This window comes from Raphanus sativus, chromosome 4, assembly GCF_000801105.2.
Source record: "Raphanus sativus cultivar WK10039 chromosome 4, ASM80110v3, whole genome shotgun sequence".
Classification (NCBI taxonomy): domain Eukaryota; kingdom Viridiplantae; phylum Streptophyta; class Magnoliopsida; order Brassicales; family Brassicaceae; genus Raphanus; species Raphanus sativus.
In genome coordinates this window covers 39,939,907-39,963,778 of record NC_079514.1, presented here as the reverse complement: position 1 = coordinate 39,963,778, position 23,872 = coordinate 39,939,907, and the positions used below count along the sequence as shown (strand labels likewise).

The following is a 23,872-nucleotide window of genomic DNA, read 5'->3' as shown; positions in this document are numbered from 1 at the left end:
AATGGATCTAGTGCAACAATTAAAGACTTGCAAAGTTGTGGTATAAAAAGGCGGTTTAGGTAGGCCCAGTATAGTTAATTGTAAACGGGCCTAATCTCAAATTAACGTTCCTACGGAAATTTAGACAAAATTAACGGTTTTTACGTCATTCCAAACTTAACTATGAGTTTCTCACAAAAACATCTCTAACTCAACACTATATGTTATACTATACTATTTTAGTACAAGTGTACAACACTATAAATTACATCAAGTAACTTCATTGTATTGGAAATCTTTTGTATAAAATCACACTAAAACAAAATTAATTTATTAATGGATTTAGCATACAAAAAAATTAATGATGAATCACGATAAAATTATATTTTCTCTGTTTCATATTAAATGTCGCTGTAGAAATTTTTTTTTGTTGTAAAATAAGTGTCGTTTTAACATTTCAATGCATAATTTATTAATTTTATTATCTACTTTATTTTTCTATTGGTTAAAATATAAATAGGTGAATGATTAATGATGTTTTATATAGAAAATATGTAAAATTAAATAATTTTTTAATCTATGTGCACAAGTGTAAAACGATAACGAAAAGAGTTTTAACCTAACATAATGTTATGGATTAGAGAGGGTACAAACCAAAATAGTTTACAAAACGGACATTTTGGCAGTTAATCTAAATCTAAATTGACTCCACACAAAATAACAGTTACTTCAGTGATGACTTCAATATTGCTAAATTACCTGCCAAAGTGGGCCATACCTTTTGTCTTAATCTCTCCGGTCCAAAAACAAATCTCTTCATGAATTCATTAGAATCTCCGAACCGTTCCTTACCACAGCTGATCTCACAGACTTTGGATCGGAGCTAGAGCAGTTAAGGTTCCGCCGGAAAGGTACGCCTCCACGTTTATAACCTACTCATCGAGTTGAGATTTTACTACCACGCTAGTCTCGTCTTCCTCTGAATCATAAATGGTTATATCAGGTTCAGGTCCAATATTTACCTATTTCACTCTTGTTTCTTGTGGTATCATCATCATCATCTTGAAATTGGAGATTAGTTTTAAAACTTTATTGAATATTACATTACCATATCAAAACAAAGTGCGTAACAATAAAGATATACATATGTGTTGCATGCGTTGAAGAAAAAGAACATAAAAGAAAAGAACATGCGACAAAAGCAAGCAAGAGACAAACATTAGTTCACACTTCACTGTGCGTATACAAGTGTTATTTAGGACACGTGACTCAACGCAAGCTTTTCACTTGCGTCCCATGGTTTGTTCACTTGGTGGAAGCACGACCACAGTGGACTGAGCATTGAAACCAGGGTGAAGAACCTTCCTGCGGATCTCACGGCCTTCTTGGCAAAGTGCACATGTATGGCAAAGAACATGTGTCACAAAGTCACAAGTCGTCTCCATATGCTCCCTTTGCATCTCGTCTTCTATGCAGCTACCGCAGCAACCACATGACCTGTTCATCGCCTCAAAGCTTCCCTGTTTTGTACCCAAAAGACAGTTTCGGATAATTCAGATAAAAAAAACAGATTTTTTTTTCAGTTTTTTTTTCAGATAATTCGAACATTTATTTACCTCAAGGTTAAACCTTCGGCGAATGGCAGAGCGGCTGGAATAAGAGAACCAAGGAGCAAGACAGTTCCAACCAAACAAAGAGTTGCCGACAAAGTACAAACCTAAATACGTCAAGCAGTGATTGGAAAAGGTTCCAGGAGCAGACCCAAGCCTCTCTGCATTGCTTCCATACAACACACATGGAGCCACACTTCCAAGGAGACCTAACAAAGAAAGAAAGAAGCCATTCAGATGTAATCTTTCACCAACCATATGAAACACACATCAAAAATAAATTAAAAAAAAAAAAAACAAACTTCCCGATTCAATCTCGACCAAATCAAGAAACCCATTTCTAAAAAAAAAAAACAAATTTTCAGACAGCAATCATTCAGACAGAAGACATCAAAATTGAGTCTTTCACCAAAATGTAAAGATTGAGTCTTTCACCAACCGTAGAAACACATCAAAATCAGAACTTTCCGATTCAATCTCGACCAAAGCAAGAAACCCAATTAGAAAAAGCCCCCAAATTTTCAGACAGCAATCATTCAGACAGAACACATCAAAATTGCGTCTTTTCACCAAAATGTAAAGATTGAGTCTTTCACCAACCAAACCATGAAACATATCAAAATCAAAGACTTTCCGATCCAATCTCCACCAAATCAAGAAACCCATCTAGAAAAATCCCAAATTTTTCAGACAGCAATCGTCGAGACAGAACATATAATAAGACTCACAAACTTCGAGATCGCTGCTGCAGAACTCATCGTTTCGGCCGAGACAGGAAAAAAGACCGGAACTCCACTGGTTTCTCCCGATCGGCTCGCCGATCACGCTCCCGTGGCTCACCGGCAATCCATCCGCCGTCCATCCGTGTTCCTCCGCCGCTTTCGTCGTCTTGGTGTTGTCGTCTCCTTTGGAGCAGATCTTGCTTTCGTTCACTTGCAAGAGAGGACTCGATTCCTCGCATCGTTGAGCTTCGCGGCTGTCTTCTCCCGCCATGTTTTATGTTCTTAGATCTTCTCAACAAACCAACGTTCGTCGCTTCTTTTGATCTAGAAGAGGAAAAAGATGAGAGAGAGAGAGAGAGAGAGAGAGAGAGAGAGAAGTGACTTAAAATAGAATTAAAATAATTATTTTTATTTTGGGCCGCGTTCCGTACGCGTTAAGGAATTGAATTAAAAATAGACAAAAGTATTTTCTTGGAAATGAACTTGTTAATAAAATATTTTAAGCTCACTTAAGAAGTTAAAGATCATCGGCCTCTGTAGGCCGGCCCATGAGGACTTGGGACAATCAATGGAGATTAGAAAAACTCAATTGTCTTTTTTTTTTCGTGGAAACGTTAACAGCCTATTTAAAAACTCAACTGTCTATGTGTTTCATTTTGACACTCTTTTATTACACAAATAATATCATTTTAGAAATTTTGTGTAAGTCAGACGAATGTTAAATTTAATATTAGTTACAGACTGTAATGATTTTGTAACACTCAAAGCTTAATAGGTTTAATTAGTAAACACATTTAAAATATCTTCCAATCATTTTTTAAATGTGTAAAAATACAAAATTGTATTCTTTGATTAACAGAGAGAATAAGTGACTAGAGTTGTGGAGGTGACTGATAATTGAGTAAAAAATACTGCTGTTGGAAGGCATGGTTCTGAAAATCTTTCCGTTTCCATTTTATGGCATCTCCGATCTCTCTTTGCCTGTTCTTAAAGCATTTTTAGACACCAAAAGAGGAATCGACTAAAGCCACAGTTATGCTTGCAGGTGAAGAACATCGATCAAACACCACTAAAATTGCAGAAAATTATTATATGAGAATGCAAATGTACTTTCTTTTGCTTGTAATTCAGTTTAATGTATTGGTTTAGTTCGTTAGGGCTGTGTTTTTCTTTCCTGTATACGCAAAAGAGAAGTGAAGAAAACCAAAGCTGAAATGAGAACGAGCTAACTGAAGCAAGACCAAACTCTGCTTTTGCTACATTTCAGTAGACTAATCTGAAACTCTGATCAACATTAAATGAAGCTGAGCTTTGTTGTTTCCGCCGGTACAAAAACATACTTAGAAGAACACAACAAGAGAATAATAATAATTATTATAATAAAGAACCAGACACAGAGCAAGTGCAAATCAAAGCTATACATGAGGTGATTTGGCTTCCATCACTGTGATACATTATCTTCCACCTGCATCGCCGTTGAGTTGTTCCTCTGCACTGACCTTTGAGTAAGTCTTCTTGTTGGTGGTAATCTTTGGAGAAGACGCAGAAGAAGCTGAGACAATCAGCCTGGAACTCCTTGAAACGGGCCTGCTGCCCTTTGCGGATTCTTGTATAAGACGAGACTTGGTCCTACTAGAAGTTGTTGATTCATTCAGACTGCGACCTCCATGTTTTGCTGAGCCACTTACCGGACCTGTACATGATCCTGTGGGTGTTCTTGCTACGCTGCTCCTCGCTCCTCCATCAAAGTAGCCTAGTTTTGGTGATGGCACACGGAGTCCTGTTGGTTTCGTCACGGAATCTGAACTCAGAGTAGTAGCTCCATTGACAACAGAACTATGTTTAGTTCCCTGTTGATCAATTGCAGGGCTGCTTCCACCAGATACAGTTTTCTTCTTACCTTTACCCATTTTATTAGGTGTAGAAGCTCTCATCGGTGAATTAAAAGACCAGTCAACAGAAGCACTTAGAAAAGCAGATGCATTAGAGGAGGGGAGCCTGGGCTTGTATGTGCTACTGGCTGAGAGAGGTGAAACTCTAGACTGGCCTATGAGTCTAGATGCAGTTCTGGATGTGGTGACCAAAGAATTCGAAGCTTTCTTCTGCTTTAGTACTGACTTTTTAGAAGCGCTTGAGGAAGAAGCACTGATACAGCTCTCAAGTGAAGAGCAGGAAGATGTTAATAACTCGTTCTTGGAGGCTACTGAAGAAGAAGAAAAAGACCTTAAAGCAGATTTGGATGGCGGTCCAGGTTTTGATACAATGGATCTAACCCTCCTTGAGATTGTAAGCGATTCACCTTGTTTGGTTTTGTTAACATCTACCGAAGCTCTTACACTTTTGCTGATCAGTCCAGTGGATGGCCTGGACATTGATGTATTGTGTTCTTTTGCAGCAACAGGCTGTAGTAGAATATGATGTAATCATAAACAAACAAGAGACCAAAAACAAAAAAAGGTTCTTAATAACTCAGTTTTTATTTATTTTATGATTCACAATGAGGTGAGACGTTAAGTGATCAAAGAAACAAGAACATAGTCGTGAGTATTACCTTGTTTGTCACCTTCCCTAACCCTTGTGCCCTAATACTTGGCCTTTTATGAATAGCATTGGGTTTCACCTGAGAAAACAAACATTTATTTTCATGAGGGAGAGAGTGAAAGATCAAACCACAGCCTTAAGTTGTTATTGAGACTTACCTTTGCGTGAGAGTCAAGTGTACTTGGAGCTGCAAATTTCAAATGATAAATGTATTAGTTGGTCAGCAAAAACTTAATGGTCAAGAAAAAAAATAAAGCAAAAGAAAAGACTAGAAATAAGATCTTATGTTACAATAAAAATAACAAAAGACAGATACCAATGCAAAGCTAGTTCATACTAACTTTACCAAATTAAAAAAAAAAAAGAACTTACTTGGGCTATGTGTTGACGCTCTTATATGAGTAGACACAGCAGGAGGAGACCTTTGGCTTGACGCTGTTACTACATCCTCAAACAAAACACGATCCTGATGACTCGTCTCCACAGTGCTGCAGCAGTCACTCTTCAATGTAGAAGAAATAGACTCCGTTGATCTCTTCACATCCTCTTGAATAGTCGCCAAAACTCTCTTCTCACCCAACACATGATTGCTTTCAATCATATGACACAGTTCATCAGGCTCCAGAACACCTAAAAATTTCACACAACAACAACATCTCTCATCACAAATCAAAACACATTAAAAAAAAGAAAAAAAAAAAAGAAGACTTGCCTGCATTGGTGAAAAAGGCTTTGTCCCAAGCAAGACTCTTTCTCAGATCATCCCCAAACCAATCAAGACCTCTGTCTTCCTTATCACTACCTAAACACATCATCATCATCATCATATAGACAGAGAGTTTAAGCAAAAAAAAAAAGAAAAAAAAAACAAAACACAATCTCTATAATTCTACAAAACCCACATCGAGCAATCACGACCCAAATCAAAAAGTTTCAATCTTTCAATCAATCAATCAATCAATCAAACAATCAATCAAACAATCACCTGAGGTGTGATCAGGGAAGAGGAGGAGGCTATCGTCCTCGTCCATCAGACTAAGTCCAGAGATATCGAGGTCGTTTCTCCAGTCATCATCGTTGATCTCTCCCATAACCCACCAAAAAAGAAGGTTATATCGCTCGAGGTCGAGGGAGAGATTCTCAAAAGAAAGGAGACGAAATTTGAAACGAAGCAAACCGGCGGTTTCTTTATTACTTAATTGATTAATTAACTTTTCTGTGATTAAGTTTAAAAACGGAAAGTAATAGTGGCGCGTTTGGTTTGAGCACGTTTGGTTTAAGTTCTTAACCGAAGTGAGTGTGATGAATGAAACCGTAGTCCGTTGGTTTGTGGCCGTTAGATACGAAGACAACTGTAACTGAAAATAACAATAATCATCTTTTTTTTTCTTTCTTTAGGATATTTACTAATTAACAAAACAATTTTTTTTTTAGAAAATTACGGTTTTTACTACTTTAAGCTTCAACAGATTTATGGAATTTTTCTACTTTCATCATTGATTGTTCTTTGGAATTGTTTCAGTTTTTATTTAAATAAATAATTGTATGTGTCTTGTAAAATATTTACAGTATTAATATATTTGCTTTCTCTTGCAGCTTGCTTTTACAAATTAGTATTCACCACATTTGAGTTACAAATAAAAAGAATTCATTCAAGTTCAAAAAAAAAAATTCATTATGAATTTTGAGTAGAAGATCATTACCAACTTTAAGAACAAAATTTATAGTTAATTCACATGGAAATTTATAATAGAAGCATTATGATGTTTACAGTCTTTTTTTAATATAATTATGGCGTCAAACAGAAACTATAAGTTGCATCAATATTAGGCTTGCATCAGATAATACACAAAACCAATAAACCAAATATGTTTTGACATGAATCGGACCGATGGTCGAACATATGATTGAACCATGAACCGAATAACAGTTCAGATTGTGTTAGTGTCAAAACCAACCAAAACCGGTTAAAATCCTATATTGAACCGCCAAAAAAACGAAAACCAATGATTTAATAACCGACCAAACCCTGATTTGTATATAAACTAAAATTTTGTTCATATGTAATCGAAAAAGGGCGGTAGTGAAGATTGATCGGAGGATGAAGAAGGAGGATGAAGAAAGAGATCGAGAGGTGTGAGAAGATTTGATTGAACGTCGGAGAAAAAAAATAGAGGCGAACATCTACGATTTAAGAGATTAGGTTTTGCTCTGATATTTTATCACTACCATTCTTTTTCTTCTTCTTTATATTCAATTTTCTCTCTATCTTTTTAGTTATTCTTTATTTTCTCTCCGGTTAATATTCGCACATACACGTCACGCCATGTGTGTTTCTTATCTTTTTCATTGGGACAATAAAGATTTTTGTATTATTTACTTTTGAGTGATTTTGTTATGTTAAAAGATATTATGTTATTATGTATTAATGTATTAATAAAAATTAAGAAATTGTTTTGCTGAAAATAGCATTGGATATTGTTAACCTATTAGGGTTTAGGACTAATAAAAATTAATAGTATTATTTGGTTAGTGGTTAGTGGTTACAAACCCACGAAAAAAGGAATAGCCCATGAATGAAAAACGAGCCCTTACTGAACCAAAGTCCAATAGACCAATAAACTATACAAAATGAGCTATCCTTTTGCACACAAAAAAAAAAGCAATCCTAGATTTTGTAGATTCAGAAGTGTGACAGTTCGTGAAGAGGAGTAACATACCAAACCGGAGTAGATCTATGAATTAGATTATGTTCTTTTTACTCCATATACAGTATTCGAAGTAGTCGTGTTTTATTTGTTTAAATCCTAGAGTAATTAGGAAATAAGTTGTCCGATCATATATCCTGATATTTGTATACATGCGTTGCGGATGTATGTTTTGGAGATCAAACGAAAAGCTATATCACTTGTCAAATTGCTTTCTCAATGAGATAATTTCTTCTCGTGTATGGGCCTGATTGTCGTAATTTTTTGTGCTGTTTTTGATAATTAAACTCCTCTGTAATTTGAGGCTTATGACAGACCCAATATGTTGTAATGCTGTCGAATGATTGAATCCATCTTCTTTATAAACTTCCTTAGAGTGAATGTATTATTGAGTTTATGTATATATTTAATATAATGACCTAATTCGAGTACGTGCATTAATTAGGGTTGTGTGTTTGATGTTTTATTTCTTTTGGTGTGTGTGTTTGATGTTGTGTCTGATTTGGACAGCAAGAGCAAAGGGTTTGGTGAAAATGTAAAGTAGGACCCATAAGAGGGTTTGGTGAGACGAGTGGTGTACGATGGATCCTCGCTATTGTGGTTGTTGCCTCCTTTTCTCCATTTCTCATTGTTTGTTTGGTGGCCTAATCTTTTATTCACCCCCTTTATATCATTTCTCAAGTTTTTTTTTTTTTTGTAAACAATCATTTCTCAAGTTAAATGATGACACATCCATTACATCTAAAAGAAATCAGTAAAATAATAATATAATTCGCCAAATAATTAGCTTAGCAACTTTTTAATTATATATATGTTTTCACTAAAGATTTCGTTCCTCGATAATAATCTTTCAAATATTCTTTTTTGTTGTTTTCCATAGTTCCATCCTTAGATATCAATCAAAACGTTCCTTCATTGAATGTTTTAAGATTCTTGCAAAGAATGATAACAACCCATTTTCATGCCAACCCCCATTAAAATAGCAAATACCATTCGAAGGGCGATCAAATAAATCAGGAATGAGATAAATAATTAATGTAATGCACTGATTACGTGGTTGGTGTCTCGATGAAATCCATCTGATTTGAGGCTGCTTATAAACAGAAAAAGTATTTAAGTATATAGGCCCGTCATGCTCTATAATAAATGTTTTTTTCTTATACACTTGCCACATTCTTAAATGTTTATAATGAAACCTATATAGCAAGCAATCTGATCATTTAAAGACTCCAGCTAATTAGTTTATTCAAGGTTTCAAACTTAGCATAAGATAAAAAAACAAATGAATATGGAAAGCCTATGATAAAAGAACTAAAATGTATATGTGGTGAAAATTGTAAGTTTGTGATATTTCAGTGTTAGGTTGATTAAACTAGGATTTTTTTTCTTTTTAGCTAAATCTCAACAATATTGAAATAGTATGCAAAAGTTGTAGGAACTGTGAGTCAGTGACTAAAGTTTGGGAATCAATGTTAAATAAACAAACAAAAATGGTTTCAGAATCCAAATTAATCGAATGATATTGGGAATAGATCCAACTTCTAAAAGAACAGTCTCAGTAGGTAAAGCCAAAGAGTACAAGCAGTTAATCATATTAAGTAAATTGTCTTTCTGTTAAATTTTCTCAAAATGTCTAAAAACAATCCGTGAGTAGTGATGGCAACAGCTCTCATCAATTGCATCCACACTTTGTTATCCCTCCTACCCATCACTTTTGTTTTTACGCTGAAAGGACGAGAGAACAAAGTAACACGACTTTCATGCATCGAATTGCAAAGCAAACAGTAGTAATTAGATTGTCTTGGGAAATTGGGATTTCCAGTTCTAGCTGAGTGATTTTTGAATGTACATGCGATTCTCCAATCAAATTATGGCAATACGCGAGTAAATGTATACATATTGGGAGTGGTAAATCAACTACCAGAGGAAGAAATTTAACTCTTGTAATTATGCATTTTCTCACGTAGTGAAAAATAACAAATTAAGGGTATGGTAGTATTTACACTAAATACACAACTATACTGATCGTGTAGTAAAGGGACGTGCTTGGGCTGGGAAGTTGGAACGTTAACACATTCGATGTTTGATTTATTTGCCTCGCAAAATTAAGTTACATTGTTCTAAACACTTATATAAATAAGTGTCTTTGTTTTGGCTCATTTGAATATCCATAAAGAAAATATATTCATGGACATTTTCTTCAAAAATTAATCTAGACCCTTTCATAAATCTGAGATACTCCAACATTAATAGAAAAAATTATACCGATTTATCAATGTTAAAGAAACTATACCTTTTTATCTACGGATTTTAGAAATCCCCTATATATTAAAGGAGAAGCATTTTTAAGGATTTCCTTAAACGATTTTTGTGAGAATGCATGAGAAGGCTCGGATCCACGTGTCACTCTATGAGCGAGTTTAAGAAAAACGGAGCATTTAATTCTTTGCTTTGTTTCCTTATTTGCTTCCATTACAAGAAACGAATCCAGTTTTTTTTTTCATTCATGCGCGAACTGCGTTGACGTTAAACGTGTAGAAACAACTACATTTCCAAGTTATGGTTTGAATCCCCATCTCAGCATGTTGATAAAGAGCGTACGAAACTCACCACCACGAAGCAGAAACACTTTGAAACATCACGTCATCGTTCTCTCCCTTCGAGTCTTGCCGTCTTCTGTCGCGGGTTCTTGACCCCGAGATCGATGAGCCAGCCCTTAGCGTAGACGAGGAGGACAAAAGTTAGGAAGAACTAAGGGACGAAGGCCAAAGCGGATGAGTTTGAACTTCAGTTGCGAAGGCCAAATCGGATGAGTTTGCCGTTTGCAAACAGGGAGAGCTAAGAGACGAGCAAACACGGAGAGCTAAGGGCGAGCTAAGGGACGAGCAAACTTCAGTCCCGAGTAACTATGGAAGATTGAGAGAGAGAAGGAAAAGATTTGATACGTTTACGAAGAATAAACTTTATGTTTTTCATAGTCTCTACACTAAATTTTTGTTGTTTTATAGGTCGACCATAGTTATCTACAATTTTCATGTTTTTGTAGAACCGAGCTGCTCGTGGAGCTGATGTTTATTTCCCTGTTTCTCGCAAGCATTACGTTAGTAAGTCGTGTATTTTGGCAAGGCAAGTGGGTGAAACAATTGCTTCTATGGTGATTTGCTGCTATTCAAAGGAAGTCTTGCATTCAAAGGAAGTCTTGCATTGTGATCAAACATTTGCTGCTATGGTATAACCATAGTTTTTATTTAAGTAATATTCGGAGTCATTTGCTTCTCTGCATAGCTAAAATTGGATTGAACGAACCAGTAACATTATAGTCAAGTTTGATAGACTGTCATGTATTTTTTTGTATGCTATAGTTTGGTTATTTGTGCACACTGATGTTTCATGTATGTAAGTTATATGTTGTATGAATTCTTTGAAGCAAAAAAAAAAAGAACTATGTGTGTCTTCTTCGCGGAAGTTTAATAACCAAAACAACAGCTTCAACTAATAAAAGGGTTATCTTCTCTTTTTTGTCAAGTAAGGTTATAGAAAGAAGCTAAATAGACGTACAGTGCAAGAAAACACATTTGTTTAACTACTTCATTGGCTTAGATAACATTGCATGATAATAATATCGATCAGATTCTGTAAACACACATATGTTTTGTTTAATACATACGAGGACGTTGTGCATATTAAGTTTTTTGCATTTAATTGAATCAGTTAAAAATTATAAAATTTTTTCTTGCTTACCATATTTACCTACTAAATATTTTTCTTGCTTACCAAGTCTCAAATCAGTAAAAACAATGTTAAATATCTAAACTTCGAACTTATAAGATATCTATTTAACATAATCTAATTTTTCATTTACTTTCGTATTGCCTTTCTTATTAGCAATAATATTGCAACTATATAAACTAAAACACTATAATTACTTTATTAAAAACACAAATAAAAATTATAGAGAGAGAGAGAGAAAGAGAGAGAGAGAGAGAGAGAGAGAGAGAGAGAGAGAGAGAGAGAGAGAGAGAGAGAGAGAGAGAGAGAGAGAGAGAGAGAGAGAGAGAGAGAGAGAGAGAGAGTTTAGGGTATCCAAGAATTTTGGATTTTTACCCATGGGTTTAAACTTTGTCCATGGATTTAGGGTATAGTGTTTAGTGTTTATGATTTAATTTTTTGTGACGGTTTTAAAATTGTTAAACAAAATTCATCTTTTTGCAGCTAATAATATTTTTCTTGTATTTTAAAAACTTAACACAAATTATTATTATTTTATTTATTATATTTAAAAAAATTGTACATTAATTGGCAAACTATGATTAGTTGGTAATCACCCAAGAAAAATTCATGATAAAATATTAAACTAGGAAATATTTCCACATAAATAAAAATTGTGGTAGTTAAAAGATAATCGATGAATTAAAAAAATGTTTACATTTTTATATTTTTCAAAAAAAAAGGTTTACGATTAAGGGGATATCAAGAGAGAGAGAGAGAGAGAGAGAGGAGAAGAGAGAGAGAGAGAGAGAGAGAGAGAGGAGAGAGAGAGAGAGAAGAGAGAGAGAGAGAGAGGAGAGAGAGAGAGGATATCCAAGAATTTAGGGTTTAGTGTTTGGATTTTCCCATGGGTTTAAACTTTGTCATGGATTTAGGGTATAGTGTTTAGTGTTTATGATTTAATTTTTTGTGACGGTTTTAAAAAAAATCATCTTTTGCAGCTAATAATATTTTCTTGTATTTTAAAAACTTAACACAAATTATTATTATTTTATTTATTATATTTAAAAAAATTGTACATTAATTGGCAAACTATGATTAGTTGGTAATTCACCCAAGAAAAATTCATGATAAAATATTAAACTAGGAAATATTCCATATTAATAAAAATTGTGGTAGTTAAAAAGATAATCGATGAATTAAAAGAATGTTTACATTTTTTATATTTTCAAAAAAAAAGGTTACGATTAAGGGGGATATCAAGAGAGAGAGAGAGAGAGAGAGAGAGAGAGAGAGAGAGAGAGAGAGAGAGAGATTTGGTGTTTAGGGTATACCCAAAGGTTTGCAGTTTAGTGTTAGGATTTCCCCAAGGGTTTTAGGGTATATCCAAGAATTTAGGGTTTAGTGTTTGGATTTTTACCCAAGGGTTTAAGTTTTGTCGAAAGGTTTAGGGTATAGTGTTTAGTGTTTATGATTTAATTTTTCTCACGGTTTTAAAATTGTTAAAAAAATTTCATCTTTGGCAGCTACTAATATTTTTCATTTATTTTAAAAACTTCACAAATTATTATTATTTTTTATTATATTTTATAAAACTGTACATTAATTGGCAAACTATGATTAGTTGGTAATTCACCCAAGAAAAATTCATGATAAATATTAACTAGGAAACATTCTCAATATAAAACAAAATTGTGGTAGTTAAAAGATAATAGATGAATTTAAACGAATGTTTACATTTTTATATTTCTCAAAAAAAGGTTTTACGATGAGGGAATACCGAGAGAGAGAGAGAGAGAGAGAGAGAGAGAGAGAGAGAGAGAGAGAGAGAGAGAGAGAGAGAGAGAGAGAGAGAGAGAGAGAGAGAGAGAGAGAGAGAGAGAGAAAGATAACTACGATCCACTTATGCACTTATAATAATAACATAACATGTAGTATATGAATTATACATAATGATACATAGAGATTGAGAAAGAATTACAATCTACTTATATTTATACTAATAGCTAGACGGGTAATATATAAATCATATGAATGTCCGCACGCATGATATGATCGTAATTACCTTTTTATCCTTTTCAAAAAACTAAAATGTTTATGATGAGAGAGAGAGAGAGAGAAAGACTTATATGTGGATAAACTAAATCAGTAAGATACAAAGATACAACGAGAGTGAAATATAATTACGATCCACTTATGCACTAAAAATAATAGCTATACATGCAATATATAAATCATATCGATGCCCGCACATGCATGATTTATTATTTCATATTTCAAAGTATATGATAATAATTTAAACCTCAAAGTATATTGAATTAAGTAATGTCTAAAATGCTTTAGTTTTGAACCATAAAGACTGAATGGAGAACAAATTTAGTTTTAGTAATACATAAAACATATGAATCGTATTTGAATAATACATATTTAATATTAATAATACATAAAACATCTGAAGAACAAATTTAGTTTAATAATACATAAAACATCTGACTAGATATTAATAATATTTATACATAAAACATAAGATTTGTATGTTTAAAATAAAAATATGTTAAAATTTTAATCTTATTTTTTTTAAAACACTCATCAATACTGATAAAATCTGAGAGAGAGAGAGAGAGAAGAGAGAGAGAGAGAAGAGAGAGAGAGAGAGAGAGAGAGAGAGAGAGAGAGAGAAGAGAGAGAGAGAGAGAGAGAGAGAGAGAGAGAGAGAGAGTAACATAAACACACAAAACCCAAATTCCAAACTATATATATATATACTTTCTAATATTTTCGAAAAATTGCTGATCTAATCATCTCATCCCGTGCAAGGCGCGGGTTACTACCTAGTAGATTTTATTATAACGTACGTAAGAGTCTTACGTGCAAATAATATAATTTTCTACAAATCTGAACAATGTCGACCAAACTAAACCTATCGACCCAAACAAGATGCAATGCAGCTAAGTCTTTTGAAACGATACTGCTGTTACAATGTATATTTACAGCATATTTATAATAATTTATTCAACAACAAATTAAAAGAAAAAGAAAGTGTTTTTATAAAGAGTAGAAGATACTTAAATCTAAAGAAGATAAACTGATTTTCGGGATTATGGAAATAAAATCAATGGTGGTAGTCCAGTAGCGTTTGAAGGAAATAATTTCAACACGGTAAATCCTGATTCGAAATCCGTTTACCACACATATATAAGTTATTGTTTTCAACTCATTTGAATGCCCAAAAATAGTCTATTTGTAGATTATATCTCTATCTAAGGTTTAAGTCTGTGTTTTTGATAAATTCAGATTTAATTATTTTTATCAGTAAAAAGGATTATGGAAATAATAAAGCGTAAAAACGATAAATTGACTAAACCAAAATCGGATATTTGACCTAAGTTTGCTTTCACATTGACGGAAATCGACATGAATTTCACATACTTAAATTTACATAATACAATAATTTATTCTGTTCGTTTGCCCTGTCATCGTTTGGACCTTATCCTAATTAGTCAAAAGGTGAGAAATAGGGAAATTAGGGCATATAGCCATGAAAAAAATAGTAATTTGCAGAGTAGCAGTTTTACCTAACGGACAGCTACACGGCGTTATATATATATATAATAATACGGTAGTGTCCTTGAAAATTAACCGGCTTACCTGCTAAAAGAAATTAATTTCAAAAATATAATTCTGAACTGTCCAAAGTAAATCGTGTCTTCACCCTATTCACATCTTTTTCTGCTCACTTTCTTATGTAATTTTTGGAAATCGGAAGCCCTCTTCCGCCGATCTGCTCCAACGCCTCGCCACTGCATACAGTCCAATTTTCATCTTCGTCGTCCTCCCTTTTAATCGTCTTCGGCTTTAGGTTTTGGTGGTTGTGGTTTGCGTTACCGTTTCGGCCGAGGGGAGTAACACAGCCGGCCTCTCCAACTTCACCAACTCAGTTTTTCTCAGATTTTTGACAACGCCGTAAGTTCTTGGTGTTACGTCTATGACCGTATCAGTATATTCTGTTGCTATATGTCATCTCAAATGGAATAGTATGCGGCTCACATTATTCCATTTTACATGGAATCGTATTTTCACATCATATACTATTCCATTCGTTTGCCGGTTCTTATTCTGTTTAACTCATAATTCATTTATATATTGCATATTATAGTGTGAACCATCCTCACTCTTTGTCTCTCTTACTTTTCATTTTTCAGGTTTGGTATGGATGAGTTATACCTTCCGAGTAGATTGTTTGAGATAGAGTTTAGTTTTGTATATGGGTTAAGGATATTTCACCATTATATACTATGTTATTTATTTTGGTCCATTCTATTTGAGTTTAAAGTTTATATTTGGGTTTATAGTTTATATTTAGGTTTAGGGTTTATTGATTATGGTTTAGGGTTTAGTATTTAAGAGTTAGGATGGAATTAAAATAAAGTTTAGTATTTAAATGAGGTTTAGACAAAATTGGTGTCCTATACTATTTTGGTGATATGAAATAGAATTTCTATGTGGATTTAGAGTTCACCGATTAAAGTTTAGGGTTTAGTATAGGAGTTGGGTGGGATAGGATTGAGGTTTAGTATCTAGGGATCGGGTTTGGATATGTTTTGTATTTAGGGATTGTATGTAAAGTTGTAATTTTATACTATTTTGCCGGTATAGAATAGAACATTGGGTACATGTGTATGTGGTTAATAAAGGCAGACGTGGATAACTTTTTCTTATGTTGGCCACGTTGTTCTCTTTCGCTTTTTACCTGATACCTGCAAAGACAAAAGATAAAACCGGATAATTTTGAACACAAATGTTAGAAAATAAATTATGTCAAAATCAATGCTATTTAATTAATTTACACGTAAAATATGGCTAGTTGGCAAATAAGCCCGAAAATATATACTACCAACATTAGTATTATTATTTTTGAAAATAAAAGATAAAATATTCCAAATTGTTGGATAAACCTATATTTTAAACAATGTCAAATTTAAATTCCACTCCCCAGATATTTCTGGATGGTAAAACTACAAAGTAAAATATATAAACAAAATTAATCGTTGACAAAACATAAGAAACTTAGTCAATTAATTTGTAAAAAAAACTAAAGTCGATTAACCGAAAAGTTAGAGATAATCGAGGATTAATTAAATGAAGACTTTCGCATGCCACAGTCCAATAAAAAAAATGCATGCACATGCAGATATCTCAATGAAGGCGCCCTGCCTCACCAAACCATCGGTACCACTAGACCATTTATTTTTATTCTTTTGTAAACTAACTAGATCATTTATTTGATTCATCGTTTTTAATATGTTTTCTCTTTTCTATATACATTGTTCATTACCATTGCATTTTAGCTTTCGCCAGATAATGCGTAATCCCGAAACAAATGAAAAAATGAGGTAGATAATGAGTTCAGGAACATATTTATACCAACGAATAGTTGATCCATTAATGCTACATAAATCTTAGATAGAGCCATAGAGGTCTAAAGGATCATGAATTCGATTTCAGAGTTCTATTCTTCTAAAGAAAATTAACATAACATAGATTGGGCTTGTCTTGCCCTAATTAAATATACGAACTTTCAGGCCTGGAAATTACTAGTCATTTAAAATTACTAGATATGCTTTATCTACATGTATTAGTCGCACAGTATTTTTAGATTTTGCGTGACTACAATATAACAATATAACCACGTTTACTCACGTGGATTGATAAGGGCATAAGTATAAAATGATATCTAAACTCAAGATCATAAGAAAATTTCTCATAATGATGTTACCACTTTTTTTTTTTCTAAACTAACATTTTTAACAGTTTTTAAGGATGTACAATAAGGGAGGTTGTATTTACATAATGCCATTGCCTTTGTCATACAAACGACGTGTTGCGGTGTTGCCGGCTCTTTTAGGAAATCTTATTCTCGCGTGAAGATTGTAGGTTGCAATATGTCCACGTATTATCTTTTACACAAATTTAATACCTAATTATAAAACCAATAAAAGTATACATTTGTATCAATTCTTTTTTTTTTTGGTAAAATGTTAAATTTTGTATCAATTCTTATTTGTGATTTTCATGCGACAGATTTCTGTGACATGTATTTCTGTGTTCAAATATATTTTTTTTACTTTTCATATTTCAAACAAATATTCGAAAGTTACATTTGTTTTGGTAAAAAAAAACATTTGTTTTGGTATGAAAATTTTGAAGTTGTAGGTTTCATTCTCTCGAGTTTTCTCAATATTTTACTGTAGATGCATATGAACTGTTATTCAAAATAAACAAAACTAAGTCGGAAAGTCACAAAACATTTTGGTGATTAGTTAGTTGAAATTTTAGTTATGATCGATGAAACAAATACCCATCTTTATAGTAAAAAAAATTAAAAGACACAACAAGATAATTGAAATGAAAACAAAACTCTTTGAAATGTCTGACAAGACTGAACTGATATCCAAAATGACAAAAACAACATTATAGAAAATACAAACGGAAATGAAAGAGTGTTGTGGTGGGGACGTTAATTGACTCAATTACGTTCATACATTACACACACCTACTCCCATCACAATGAAACACTTTACTCCAAAAACAAAAATCACTCTTCAAACCAAAAATTTCAAAGTCTCACCAACCGCGAAATGCCAACTATCGTCAGCCACCAGCCACGACTACTTTTACCACCGTGACGCTGACGAGAACATAGATAAAAAATCACCAACGCGTTAAAAAACAACTCCTTTTGCGACTAGAACTAATCCACGAATTATAATCTCCACCACTAAAATCACTCACATTCGATCCAACGGTCATAAGTAGGTCTCAACCAACTCCTTTCTCCTCACTAATATCAGTTTTTCTCCTTTTAAATTATATAATTATAGAAAATAGAAAGAAAAAAACTAGCTCTCTTATGCTTACCAACCATCAAAATCTACACCTTATTTAAACCACCCTTCATTCATCTCTTCTCCCTCAGGAACAACTCAAATTCCTTAAACCAACAAAAATAATACAAAAGATCTCTCTAGCTATAATCTTATCCTATTGATTCATAATCTCGATCGATATTGCAATGGAGGTTAACGGATCATCACACGTAGGAGATGTAGACGCTATGTTATGCGGTGGAGAGATCAAGAAGAATGTCACAGTGGTTGGAACGGATCCTCTCAACTGGGGAGCAGCTGCGGAGCAAATGAAAGGGAGCCATTTGGATGAAGTGAAGAGAATGGTGAAGGAGTTTAGGAGGCCTGTGGTGAATCTCGGAGGAGAGACTCTCACGATCGGACAAGTGGCAGCAATCTCGACCCTTGGAAACGGTGTGAAGGTGGAGCTGTCGGAGACGGCGAGAGCCGGTGTGAAAGCTAGTAGTGATTGGGTGATGGAGAGTATGGGCAAAGGCACTGACAGTTATGGTGTTACTACTGGCTTTGGTGCTACTTCTCACCGGAGAACCAAGAACGGTGTCGCTCTTCAAAAGGAGCTTATTAGGTAATTAACTGAATATATTTCTTAAATTACAAATATACGTGGCCGGCTTACATTTGGATGCGGTTTTAAATCTATATATTAAATATATGAAAACAATTTTTAAAGGAATTGGTCTATTTGGAAATTATCCTGCCTTGTTGTAAACTTGATATATAATTCTTCAATAAACTGGAAAATTTATATAAGAATATTTGTATGCTTAAGTAGAATAACATAAAGTTTATTAAGGAATTTTTAAATTACGGGAAACAACTTCTATAAAGCCTTAAGGTTATGACGTTGCATGGGAAATAAGCTGGTCGGATCGGTTTAGGTTCTGTCTTTATGCATTTTAATTTTGAAGATTTAAAATATATTTTGTTTGGGTAATTAATTTTTAATTAAATTTTAAAGAAGTTAATTAATAACTAAATCAACACACAATTCGTTTTGCAGATTCCTGAACGCCGGAATATTCGGCAGCACGAAGGAAACATGCCACACATTACCACACTCCGCCACAAGAGCCGCCATGCTCGTACGCATCAACACCCTCCTCCAAGGCTACTCCGGCATACGTTTCGAGATCCTCGAGGCCATAACCAGTTTCCTCAACACCAACATCACTCCTTCCCTCCCTCTCCGCGGCACCATCACCGCCTCCGGAGACCTCGTCCCCCTCTCCTACATCGCCGGACTCTTAACCGGACGTCCCAACTCCAAAGCCACCGGTCCCAACGGCGAAGCCCTGAACGCGGAAGAAGCCTTCGAGAAGGCAGGGATCACCTCCGGCTTCTTCGACCTCCAGCCTAAAGAAGGCCTCGCTCTCGTCAACGGCACGGCCGTCGGCTCCGGCATGGCCTCTATGGTTTTATTCGAAGCCAACGTTCTCTCTGTCCTCGCCGAGGTTTTATCAGCAGTCTTCGCTGAGGTGATGAGCGGGAAGCCAGAGTTCACCGATCATTTAACTCACCGGTTGAAACACCACCCCGGACAGATCGAAGCCGCGGCCATAATGGAACATATCCTCGACGGTAGCTCGTACATGAAGCTAGCTAAGAAGCTTCACGAGATGGATCCGTTACAGAAACCCAAACAAGACCGTTACGCGCTACGCACGTCACCTCAGTGGCTAGGTCCTCAGATAGAAGTGATCCGTTACGCGACCAAGTCCATCGAGCGTGAGATAAACTCCGTCAACGACAACCCTCTGATCGACGTTTCGAGAAACAAGGCCATCCACGGAGGCAACTTCCAGGGGACACCCATCGGTGTCTCCATGGACAACACTCGTTTGGCTGTCGCGGCGATAGGGAAGCTCATGTTCGCTCAGTTCTCCGAGCTGGTCAACGATTATTACAACAACGGTCTTCCTTCGAACCTAACTGCTTCGAATAACCCTAGTTTGGACTATGGTTTCAAAGGAGCGGAGATCGCGATGGCTTCGTACTGTTCTGAGCTTCAGTACTTGGCCAATCCAGTGACTAGCCATGTTCAATCAGCAGAGCAACATAATCAAGACGTGAACTCTTTAGGACTGATCTCATCTCGCAAGACAGCTGAAGCTGTCGACATACTCAAACTCATGTCAACCACGTTCCTTGTCGGAATCTGCCAAGCTGTCGATCTAAGACACTTGGAGGAGAATCTAAAACAAACGGTCAAGAACACAGTCTCACAAGTGGCTAAGAAAGTTCTAACCACTGGAGTCAACGGTGAGCTTCACCCATCTCGCTTCTGCGAGAAAGATTTACTCAAAGTGGTGGACCGTGAGCAAGTCTTCACGTACGCGGACGATCCATGCAGCGCAACGTACCCGTTGATCCAGAAGCTGAGGCAAGTCATCGTTGACCATGCTTTGGTCAACGGTGAGAGCGAGAAGAATGCAATGACTTCGATCTTCCATAAAATTGGAGCTTTTGAGGAGGAGCTCAAAGCGGTGCTTCCTAAAGAAGTGGATGCAGCTAGAGCGGCGTATGATAACGGTACGGCTGCTATACCGAACAGGATCAAGGAGTGTAGGTCGTATCCTTTGTATAGGTTCGTGAGGGAGGAGCTTGGAACAGAGCTTTTGACCGGAGAGAAAGTCACGTCGCCGGGAGAAGAGTTTGATAAGGTTTTCACGGCGATTTGTGAAGGGAAGATCATTGATCCGTTGATGGAGTGTCTCGATGAGTGGAACGGAGCTCCCATTCCTATATGTTAAGAGTGATTAAAGGTTCTCTGTTTTTTTTTTACTATAAAGTTTTTTCTTTAAATGTCTGAATAATTTTACCAAATGATTGCCTGTGAAGTGGTCTCTATTTGTCTAGTTTACAACTTGTCTTTAAAACTCATTGTAAGTTCTCAAATGAACATTTTTTTTTCTTGTTACAAGTGTGAAATGATACATTTTTCTCAATTTTCGGTGTATGAAAGTCTCTCATAACAAAGTCGTCAAAATATTAAAATAAAAATTATCAAGTAGAAAATGTTTAACAACTTTACTTCTAGTAGAATCATCTTCAGCAGTCTAATATTTAATGGAAATTAGCCCCGCATTTTCTATTGTTATATAACTATTTTAATTGACAGAAAACATATGTTCACCGATAAAACTTCAATTTGTGAAAGTATCAATAATATGGCCAATTTGTGAAACCTTTGAGCACACTTTCATTGCGGGAACAGTCACAGATAGCTTTAAAGAAACGAGTCTGGAAAATACCCACCCTCCCGAAGATTAGGATGTTCTTGTGGAGAGCTATATCTGGTGCTTTGGCGGTTGCTGAACGGCTTACATCTAGAGGCTTGCAAGTTGACACTTCTTGTAAACTCTGCAACAATGGCATTGAATCAATTAATCACGTATTGTTTCAATGCTCCACAGCTTCTCTTTTATGGACGGAGGCAAGAATAGAACCGCATCCAGACAGGTTAAGTGTTTCACTTGAAGAAAATTTGTTGTTCATCTTCAACGTGATGGAAGACAAGACAAAGTCTCTGACGACAAGACGCTCTGTTCCTTGGGTATTATGGACGATTTGGAAGAATAGGAATTCTATCCTCTACGCAGAAACACAAGATTCCACCGGGAGACTTATACGATTGATGATGGAGGAAGTGGAGCTCTGGTTTGCGCTGAACAGTCCTCAAACTGAAAACTCTTTCGCTAACCCACGAGTGGATGTATGTGATAAGTGGTCTGCTCCTGAGGAGGGTTTTCTTAAGTGTAACATCCATGCAAATTGGAGAAACTCATACTTACATAGTGGAGTTGCATGGCTCACGAGAGATCATCAAGGGAACGTAGTTCATCATGCCCGTGATGCGATCACGTTTGCTCCTGACCGTCTGGTGGCAGAACTCAGATGCGTGATATGGGCTCTACTAAGCTTACGAGACTTAGGAATAACAAGGGTGATATTGGCGCTGGATTATCAAGAGGTGATCGCTGCTATTAAGGCTCCGCACCTTTGGCCAAAATTCAGAGGTTTGCTGGATCGAGTCAGAGAGCTAACGGAATCTTTTGAGAGTTTAACTTTTGAAGGAGAAAAGATCTCAGCTAATGGTATTGCGAGAGATATAGCAAAGAGTGTTCTGCGGGATGGAAGATTCCAATCATACTTGGCCTTGGGTGGTCCCTCTTGGCTTCATGATCGGATAATGAGAGAAAAGAATGGAAATGGCTTTTGATTCTTATTTAGAATGTTGCCATTATTCCTGTTATTGGTTTGCCTTGGTTGTCAAGGTTGGTTTTTGTAAACCGGTTTTTCACTCCTGTTTTTGATTAATAATAACTCCAGACGTTCAAAAAAAAAAAAAGTACCAATCAAATAACATAAGACTGGATCACTGAGCATATTCCATTTGATTACAATTACAGACAAAGTAATACGAAAAAACTAACACAAAGTCAAAATCAAAAGAATACCCATACCATATTTATAAGAAGGAGATATCTGGTTTTTTGTGTGCCGTCTCAAATTCTATAGAGACCCTGTTCAAAAAAAAATGTCTTTTCAATAACTTAAAATAATTTATGTTTTCTGATAAAATATAGTTATACATTCTAATATTTTTAATCTAAATAAGACCATTTTAGTTTTTTTTTACGAAATTTTGTGGATTGAGTGGAAGAGACATCTTTGTTTTTTTTTTAATTAAAATTTTACAAAAAAACCTCTTTAATATGAATTTTTCAGTTTTTTGATGTTTTTATATTCATAATCAGAAGTTATAATCTATACAATCTATAAAATAATAATAATATAACAATAGAATCTGTATAGTGGTTAGACAAAAAATTTGTAGAATCTTGATTTCATTAGATAAGAAGTTGGAGACTCTTCTTTTTTTTTTCCTAGACAAAAGCTTAGACTAGTTTTTTTCTGTGTTTACTATTTTTTTTTGGAAATATTATTGGAAATATTATTGGAAAAATTATATATTTCTCTCCCTATTTATCATCGCTAATTAATAATAGTTTCCTAAACATGATAAGATTAGAATATTAATTTTATAAACTTACATTGAATATTAAAACAAACACCAATGGCTATTTTTTTTACTTTCCAAAATATATAATCGATATAAATGCTAATTACTTCCTAAATTATTGCATTTTTTTGTTGATTATGTGAACAAAATTAAATTTATAATTTATATTTATTGGTTAGTAAATACAAAAATTAAATTTAAATAATAGTATCTTTTTTTAAAAGATATATATAATTATAGCTATTATACTAAAACAAAAGAAAAGTATGCACTTTCTAAAATTTTGGACCTTATTCGACCGCTCCAATTGCACGTGTAAAAAGATGGCACTTCTTGTTAGCTTGGGTTTTTTCTTGATACGCTTACTGGTTTTGTTGCTATTGTGGAGCCCAAGGAGAAGGAGAAGGGAGATTAAGAAGGAAGGTTTTGTATTTGGTATATCTTTTGTTGCATCAAGGCTGTGCATCTCAAGTGTAGAAGCGATTCTCTGTGGGTCTGTGATTCAATCTGCTTTAAGCTTACTTCATGGCGCGGCTTGTTTAGTGTTTTACTTAGCAGCTAGGTATAAATATGCGCACTCAGAAGGTAGGAGGTCTAGGAGAAGAGAGTTAAGAGAATTTGGTGAATGGGCTGACCCGATGAATTTTTACAAAAG

At 34.9% G+C, this 23,872-nt stretch overlaps 3 protein-coding genes across 3 annotated transcripts; 1 reads left to right on the top strand and 2 right to left on the bottom strand.

Annotated features, from left to right (window-relative positions):
• Nucleotides 1-1,054: 1,054 nt before the first annotated feature.
• Nucleotides 1,055-2,669, bottom strand: LOC108848428 (cell number regulator 8). The gene is made up of 3 exons (XM_018621791.2): nucleotides 2,318-2,669; nucleotides 1,596-1,798; nucleotides 1,055-1,499 (listed from the first exon to the last, which is right to left on the bottom strand). The coding sequence occupies exons 1-3, from the start codon at nucleotides 2,580-2,582 to the stop codon at nucleotides 1,263-1,265; spliced, it is 705 nt and encodes a 234-aa protein (XP_018477293.1). The 5' UTR covers nucleotides 2,583-2,669; the 3' UTR covers nucleotides 1,055-1,262.
• A 914-nt stretch (nucleotides 2,670-3,583) lies between these two features.
• On the bottom strand, nucleotides 3,584-6,049 carry LOC108829903 (uncharacterized). The gene is made up of 6 exons (XM_018603497.2): nucleotides 5,838-6,049; nucleotides 5,565-5,654; nucleotides 5,225-5,482; nucleotides 5,011-5,039; nucleotides 4,863-4,931; nucleotides 3,584-4,713 (listed from the first exon to the last, which is right to left on the bottom strand). The coding sequence occupies exons 1-6, from the start codon at nucleotides 5,941-5,943 to the stop codon at nucleotides 3,766-3,768; spliced, it is 1,500 nt and encodes a 499-aa protein (XP_018458999.2). The 5' UTR covers nucleotides 5,944-6,049; the 3' UTR covers nucleotides 3,584-3,765.
• Nucleotides 6,050-17,866: 11,817 nt separating this feature from the next.
• LOC108855076 (phenylalanine ammonia-lyase 1) lies at nucleotides 17,867-21,114 on the top strand. The gene is made up of 2 exons (XM_018628782.2): nucleotides 17,867-18,759; nucleotides 19,195-21,114. The coding sequence occupies exons 1-2, from the start codon at nucleotides 18,341-18,343 to the stop codon at nucleotides 20,942-20,944; spliced, it is 2,169 nt and encodes a 722-aa protein (XP_018484284.1). The 5' UTR covers nucleotides 17,867-18,340; the 3' UTR covers nucleotides 20,945-21,114.
• Nucleotides 21,115-23,872: the final 2,758 nt, after the last annotated feature.